This window comes from Macadamia integrifolia, unplaced genomic scaffold, assembly GCF_013358625.1.
Source record: "Macadamia integrifolia cultivar HAES 741 unplaced genomic scaffold, SCU_Mint_v3 scaffold151, whole genome shotgun sequence".
Classification (NCBI taxonomy): domain Eukaryota; kingdom Viridiplantae; phylum Streptophyta; class Magnoliopsida; order Proteales; family Proteaceae; genus Macadamia; species Macadamia integrifolia.
In genome coordinates this window covers 859,722-867,728 of record NW_024868240.1, presented here as the reverse complement: position 1 = coordinate 867,728, position 8,007 = coordinate 859,722, and the positions used below count along the sequence as shown (strand labels likewise).

General features: G+C 38.6%; 1 protein-coding gene across 2 annotated transcripts; it reads right to left on the bottom strand.

The window, feature by feature from the left end:
• Positions 1–1,774: 1,774 nt before the first annotated feature.
• LOC122064020 (disease resistance protein At4g27190-like) lies at positions 1,775–7,432 on the bottom strand. Of its 2 annotated transcripts, XM_042627713.1 has the most exons (4): positions 6,721–7,432; positions 6,176–6,243; positions 5,944–6,035; positions 1,775–5,026 (listed from the first exon to the last, which is right to left on the bottom strand). In XM_042627713.1, the coding sequence occupies exon 4, from the start codon at positions 4,452–4,454 to the stop codon at positions 2,151–2,153; it is 2,304 nt and encodes a 767-aa protein (XP_042483647.1). In that variant the 5' UTR covers positions 4,455–5,026; positions 5,944–6,035; positions 6,176–6,243; positions 6,721–7,432; the 3' UTR covers positions 1,775–2,150. The 2 variants fall into 2 exon arrangements, with proteins under 2 accessions (XP_042483647.1, XP_042483648.1); XM_042627714.1 differs by lacking the exon at positions 6,176–6,243.
• Positions 7,433–8,007: the final 575 nt, after the last annotated feature.

Below are 8,007 nucleotides of genomic sequence, written 5' to 3'. Positions count from 1 at the left end.
AAGCTCTTGGGGATTGCCAACTTTTGGAACAAGGCAAATAAGAGTATCATTGCAATGTGGTGGAAGAGAGTCTATGGAGAAGACATTAGACACAAAAGAGTAGAGATCCAAGTGGGTTAGTTCCCCAAATTTCTGAAAGAAGAGGGGGGGGGGGGAATCCGTCTACACCTGGGGACTTTAAAGGTCCCATGTCAAATAATGCCTTTTTAACTTCTTCCATAGAGGGAGGGATGCAGCGCAATGAGTTTATCATTCTCCTGGATGCTAGGCTGAATAGACTGCATGAATTTAGACATGGTTGATTCATCAATCCCTTCTAAGGAATACAAAGTTGTATAGTGTGCAACAAAACTTTTGTAAACTTCATTTTCAGAGGTTGACCATTCACCATTAGGGAGCTTGATTTTAAGAATGCGGTTCTGTTGACGACGTTGAATGGTAGAGGCATGAAAGAAAACCGTATTCTTGTCACCAAATTGCAGCCAATCAATTCTTGATTTTTGTTTCCAATAATCCTCTTCACAGGCAAGAGCATCAGCCAGTGAGCATGATAGCTCATTCTCCAGAGATTTGGTAGCTACAGTGGACGGTTGGTTTTGAAGGTCTTGGAGCTTCTTTTCCAATTTATGGATTGTAGACTGAAGATAGCCAAAAGTCTCTCTATTCCACTTGGATAATACATCTTTGCAGAGGGTAAGTTTTGAAAATAAGATAGAAGTATTGGTCTCTATAGAAGCAGATTTCCACGGAGAGGAAATAACAGAAGAGCACCCTAGGTGTCTTAGCCACATGGATTGGAAACGAAGGGGTCTAATACCTTTGGAAGGTTGCCCATCAGTGTCAACCACTATTGGGAAATGGTCAGAGCCCACAGCTACCTTAGTGAAAACAACAGCATCAGCATAGGTAAGTCTCCAAGCAGCATTAGAGAATGCACGGTCTAACCTGATTCTTATGTTGGCAGATCCGAGCCCTTTGTTGCTCCAACTGTAGACCGGCCCTTGGGCACCCAGATCAAGAAGATGGCACTCATTCACCATATTAATAAATTGAAGGATGTCCCTGCCCCCTTTACAATTTCCCCCATCTTTCTCGTGCTAGGCAAGATAGGAGTTGAAGTCACCTATGCACATCCAGTTACTATTCCGACCCTGACTAATATTCAATAAAGTATTCCAAACTTGTTGCCTCTGAGCTCTAACAAGGGCACTGTAGACGCATGTAAGGTAAAAAACTGGGGCGTTTGAAGTAGAGACAGGACTATCTCTGTGGGAGGTATTAGAATTTAGTTTAAGCTATTCTCTATGGTAAAGTAAAATATGCATCGAGTGGGTTTTCAAGCAGGGACTCACACAGAAGTTCAAGGAGGACACTTTGTACACACAGGTTCAAGAACATTCACCTATGAGTCTTTCATGTTGCATAGGAGAGGGAAACCCATAGGGTGTGTGTATGTATTTGGTTGTTCTAATTAACTTTTGTTCTACAGTTTGTAAACATAGATACTGTTTCTTATACTTCTTTTAATTACGAAACAAGTCAGAAACAAATATAAATGTACTTTTTACAGTATTAGGTGTTCTGTTTAAATTCAAATTCGTTAATGACTTAATTGTAAAATTCTAAGATGGGGGTTTGTGAAAAGGATATAATATAAAGATGCAATTTGCCCCTCCCAAACCCTACAGTACTGGGAGCCTCGTGCACTGGGTTACTCTTAATCCAATTTTTTTGTTGTGAACCCATTCTTAAAACATTCAACTAAAGGAGAGGGTTGTTATCAAATTCCACTACACATTGATATTTTCTCGATGGATTCATGGATTGTATATATAGATATAGCCTTTGAATGAATGTATATTTATTGTCATTCTTTACAATAACATTTGCTTTCGATGAGTACAATAAGAATAAATGAAGGGAAAATTTTTTCCCAGTATGCCAGAGTAAGAAACTCTCTTCTGCCCCCTATTTGCACTTGAAAAGAGGTTGGAGTTGTTTGCTCTCATCATGTTCCCATTCCAATGCTTCCCACCATTTGGTTGAGCCCTCAATCCTCCTTAGAGTGGAGGTAGTACATCCATTCTGCTGAATCCCCAGACTCAAAGGGAGACGCTTCAAATTTAGACAATAAGAAACTGTTATCGTTTCTAAGGATGGTGCCATGGGAAAAGAAACTGTTTTCCAAATCCTTTCAGTCTGCGTAGGTGCTTTAGAGTGAGAATCTTCAATTTTGGGAAAAGAGCAACATCATGACCACCTTCTTCCTCTTCATCCACTACTACTTGGAGGTTATTACAGAAATTGACATGAAGTTCTTCAAGGTTTGAAAGTTGTTGGAGTATGCCCCTTGTAAAAATATTTCTCAGTTTTTCACAGCTACTGATTCCCAAACATGCTAAACGGCTGAAGCTTCCTGGTGGCATCGGCCCTTCCCAAATGGCCCTCATAGTTGGCATCGTACTCACTTCCAAGTATTCCATGTTTGGTAAAACTGCACATGTTGAACTATCTATATCATTTCCATTGATGATGATCTCCATCATATTGCATTCAACAACAACACATAGTTTCAGCTGATTTAAGTTCTCCAAGCCAAAATCCAATAGTCCTTGAGAAATCTGATGGCCTTGTAAATAGAAACCATTGGCCCGTTGGAGTACCTCTGCAAATACAGTGGATGTATAATTACCTCCTAACAGCCGTAAATATCGTGTAACTGATGCATCTTCTGCAGAACTCCTTATAGGGTCGAATTGCTCTTCACTGTTGCAATGCACAATGAACTGAAATGACTTCAAGTTTTGATTTTTCCATGGACAACTTTCACTTAGAAAATACTCAAAACTTTCCAATGTTGTAAAGTGAAACTGAAGTTGAGTTAGCTCCTTCAAGCTACACACCTCTTCAGCAATGGTTTCTCCAAACTTCGGAGATTTATGCCCTTCAGTTTCTACATCTATGCTCAAGTCTTCAAGTAGGTAGAGCCTAGATATAATCCCATTAGGAACCATCAGTCTATTCCCACTTGATATCCCTCCATAAAATGACACTTGCAAACTTCTAAGGAGAGTAAGCTGCTGAATTTCAATAGGTAAGCACCTAAAATTGCCGATACACCCAACAGTACTGCCTCCTAAATGAAGCACTTGAAGTTTTTTAAGATTCCCTATTTGAGATGGTAGTGTAACCAAATCATGACACTGGACGAGATATAATCCTCGAAGGCTTACTAAATTCGTAACAGAAGATGGTAACTCCCCGACAGCAGTGTATGATAGGTCCAAAACTCGAAGATTGTGCATATGCTCAAAGAATGATTCTGGAATTCTACTCAAATTTGGATTTCCCTGCAAAAATAATGTCTCTAGTAAAAGGGATGTGGGGTTCTTAGGTAGACTGCACAATTTATTACACATCAATGAGATCCTTTGGAACTGTCCCCAATCTTCCTCATTTGAGACCACTTCTATTCCAATATTTGTTCTAACCAAGAACTGATTACCATCCTCTCGCACCATTTTAGCAGACAATGATGCTGATGATGATGTGATTATCAATGCCAAATCCCTGATCACATCATGCATCTTGACTAGCCATGGATGTAGGCCATCTCCTTCCAACAATGACACATCTTTTAGGTAATTTATTATAGCATGCCCTTTATCATATGCCTCATCCAAGCTTAAAGCACCATCAATGAAACCCTCTGCCCACCAACATTGTATAAGTTCGGTTTCCCGTATCTCATAGTCCTCGGGGTATAAAGCACAATATAGAAAGCACTTCTTTATATTGTTGCTCTTTAAAAGATCGTAACTGAACTTCAATATCTTAAAGACAGATTCTTCCATTTCATCAATAATTTCGTACCTATTTGACCTCAACTCCTTCCATGCACTTCTCCATTCACGGAGGTCACTCTTATTCCTTAAGGACCCTCCTATCACAATAATGGCAAGTGGCAAACCTTGACATTCTTGAACAACTTGTGTAGCTATTTCTCTTATATCCTGTAAATCCACGACGTTGCCAACCTTTACACGAAACAAGTTCCACGCCTCTTCTTCAGACAAGATTTCAACTTTAATTGCTTCATCAATCTCCATTTTGTTACAAACAACCATGGACCGAGTTGTTATTACCATTTTACAGCCATTTTCCTTGCTTGGTTTGGGGATTCCTATAATATCCAAATCCATTCTTTGCCACAAGTCATCTAGAAGCAGCAAATACTTCATATTGCTGAATCCCTGAAAAATTCTACTGGAGGTTCTTTCAACAGACTCATCATCATCAAACTCCAATGACAGACGCTTTAGAATATCCTTTTGTACCTTTCTTATATCTCCATCTTTGGACATTGTTATCCAAATAACCATTTGGAACAAACCTATAATTTCGGGTGAATTGTGTAGGACCTTCATAGTAGTTGTCTTTCCAACTCCACCCATACCCCATATGCCAATTTTCTGCTTATCATCATCCCTTATGCATCTTAATATCTTCTGGACAATACAATTAATTGATGTATTACTGCCTTCTTAAGATGGTGTAGGAATTGGTTCAACAGACTGTGGAGATACCTCAACCACATAACTTCCTAAAAACATTGAGTCGTCCTTGAGATTAACAATGTCATCTATCATTTTCACAATCTTCTTACCCATTTTCTTTCGCCACCAAATGTCGAGGCACAATCCACCAATGCAACGCTTACTTTCTTGGCACTCTGCATCTATGGCATTGCATTTACTTTCCATCTCTCCCACCTTCTGAAGCCAAGCTTGACATTCTTCTGTCGGCATTTTTTATATGGTATCTCTGTTTATCTCTATGTTTACATCCTCCCTTTTGTAATAGAGATCTTTCGCTTTCCCATCCAGCTTCTTTAAATTTTTTTCAAGATTTTTGACATAGCTGATTTGAGATCTCAGCAGGACCCAAAAACATTGCCCAATGGCTACTATTGGTTGCCCAAAGGCAGCTAGTACTTGTCCATGCAAATCCATTGATGAATTTTCACCTGCCACAATTTCAGCACCAAAGCTAGTGAATTAACAATTGAAAATATGAAAGGGGGAGGGGGATTGTGAAACTGTGAACAGCACCAATACCCATGCAACATAAAATGTTTGAGAGTCCCTAACTAGGGAAACAATCATATGCTCATTACCACATTCAACATAAGTTTTACACATGCTTTGAGTAGAGAAAATAACACCAAATCCCATGTATATATCTTTTCAAGCATGAACATAGGATCCTTTCTGAAAATCATCACTTAAGCCCTAAACGGCGCAATATTGACGCATAAAAGTTGAATGAGGAAGCCCAAAATGAGCCCTCTACTAGAAGAGTCTTCCTTTTCCAGCTCGTTGTAGTTCGAGGCTATTATGTATTTATATGGAACAGAACAAAAATTTCTCAGATGGTGCGATGAAAGAATGCACTCTACAGGAGCTCTGAGCTAGGGACCTTTTTACTGAGGCTGGATCTGCCCAAGAGCTTTATGGATGAAGCACTATCGGGGGAGGAAGATTCAAAAGTTGGCATTAGATGGATAGAGGCTGAGGTGAGAGGACAAGGGAGACTTAATTTCAAGTCTAATATGATGTGTGAGAAAAAGGATGTCAGTATTGAACCCCATTTATACTGGTGTCCAGGATCATTTGGTTCTACAGCTGATGAACTTGCAAAGATAGGTGCTAGAGTAATGATCCTCACGTGGGAAAGTACCTCCATTCCAACATAACTAAATTTTGGCTCTTTGTATATTTTTCGATTTGTTGTTTCTGCTTCTTTCTTTGTTCTTTGCTAGCTGCTTTGTTATAAAAATTTCTTTTACATCTTTTACAATGAAAGCTAGTTACTTGTACACAGAAGAACAAGAGGAAGAAGCCAAGGCCGCTAAATTTTAAGAAACAAATGCATGATACTTACCCCTGATTAGAGAAAAGACGAGCAACGAAACCCAAAAAACACTGCTTCTGAGATGTTGTGAAGAGCTTTAAGAATAGATGCATGACACTAGCCTGTTTAGGGGAAAAAGGAGCAATTAATTAAGTCCAAAAAACTGATAAACATGAAGTAGTGAACATGAAATAGAACACCATAAGAAAAATAGGAAGAAATTATGGCCTCAAAGCTATAAGAATAGATGCATGATACTTACTTGATTATGAAAAGGAACTCTAAAACCCAAAAAATTCTTGCTTCTGAGATGTCCTTCCTCTCAGCATTCTAATTAAAAAAAAAAAAAAAAAAAGGGAAAATAACAAGAAGAAACCAGGGCCCGTAAGCTTAAGAAGAGATGCATGATACATACCTGGTTATGAGGGAAAGAGCAATGAAACACCAAAAATAAAAAAATAAAAACTTGCCCCTGAGATTTTGCCCTTCCTCTCAACACTTTAATGAATAAAAATTTGAGAATAATAAATACGAAGGGGTTAACATGAAATAGATATTAAAAGGAAAAACCAGAAGAATAAGAGGAATAAGTGAAGGTCCTTATATAGCTTTAAGAATACATGCATAATGTTTACTTGATTATGAGACGAATAAGAAATTAAACCCCAACACTTGTTCCTGAGATGTTGTCCTTCCTCCCAGCACTCTAATAAAGAAATTCAGAGAATGATAAATATGAAGCAGTGTTTTCTAAATTATATTTCTCTTTCTTTCTATAAGTGAATACGTTTGTGCAATTTCACTCACCTTCTCCTCTACATCTCCCATTCTTTCCAGTCTCGTCTCCGTCCCACTTCCCCACCCCCTCTGGCCTCCCTGTCCCTCTCCCCTCGGAAGGGATCCCTCGGAGACTGTAAAGCAGAAAGCTTGAAGTAATGCTCTTTTCACAAGCAACCAACATGCAAGCAGCGACAAGCCATGTACAGAGAGTAGAAGCAACAGAGGAAGGCGCCATTTGGAGGAAAAGGGAAGAACCCAGAAACCCACGGTAATAACCAGTCACAGCTACAGAGAGATGGAAGAATGAAGGCAAGGCCACAGCTTCCGAATAATGCAAGCAGACCAAGAGAAAGGAGGCCACCTCCATTGATAAGAAGAGATGCGCTTTCCTGGTTGTCTGTGGAAGACTGACTAAGCGCGTGACCTCGAATCGGACGAAAACCCACAATATAAATCATTTAAATACATATCCACCATTTCATTCCGTCAGGGTTCTTCCAAAATTGAAGTGCGAACTCGAAGTTTCCACTGCCACCCATCGATGGATGATCAATCCCTTAATCAAACAACCGCTTCTTTGCTCTGTGTCCCCCAACTTCTTTTAGCACTCAGGGTTAAATCTTACTCCAGAAGAGAGGTGATATTTATATGGCAGACTACCCCATTCCAATATAATTTGATTTTTGCTGTTCCTATATAGTCTTCAAGTTGTTTCTGCTTCTGTTTTTTGTTCTTTGCTCGTAGCTTTGTAAAATATATTTTTATTTTCTTATAAAAATTGCTACTTTGTTCTTGTTGTATAGATTTCTTTATATCCTTTCACATAATAAACATTGGATTTTTTTTTTTTTTTTTTTTTTTTTTGTAAAGAGAGTGGAATTCACACTAACACTTTCTCCTACTTTGAACATGGGGCCATGTGGACTCATAATCTATTTTTCAACCCCTTATTGATGTATAGATTTCTCTATATCGTACGTAATAAAAAGCGGGACTCACACTGCTAACACTTTACCAAGAAAAACAGATCATGTGTATTCCCTCTAGATAATCTATTTTTCAATCCCTTATTGATGAAGCGTGCAGATCCCTTCTTACTCTGCCCTAGTCAAAAACCAAAAACCAAAAACCAAAAACCAAAAACCCTCCCTTGTTTTTACATCTTTTACAACAAAATTTAGTTTCTTATATTCCTGAAAAAAAAAAAAAAAAAAAAAAAAAAAATGAAGATAGAAGACTGCAATAGATGGTGGGTGGATGTGTTTCATATGGACAATATCATTTACATGGGTGACAATCCAAATTTGGGAATCC

What these genes read in the sequence shown, in the direction of transcription:
- LOC122064020 (XM_042627713.1), bottom strand. Translation starts at nt 4,454, where the DNA reads ATGGGTGGAGTTGGAAAGACAACTACTATGAAGGTCCTACACAATTCA.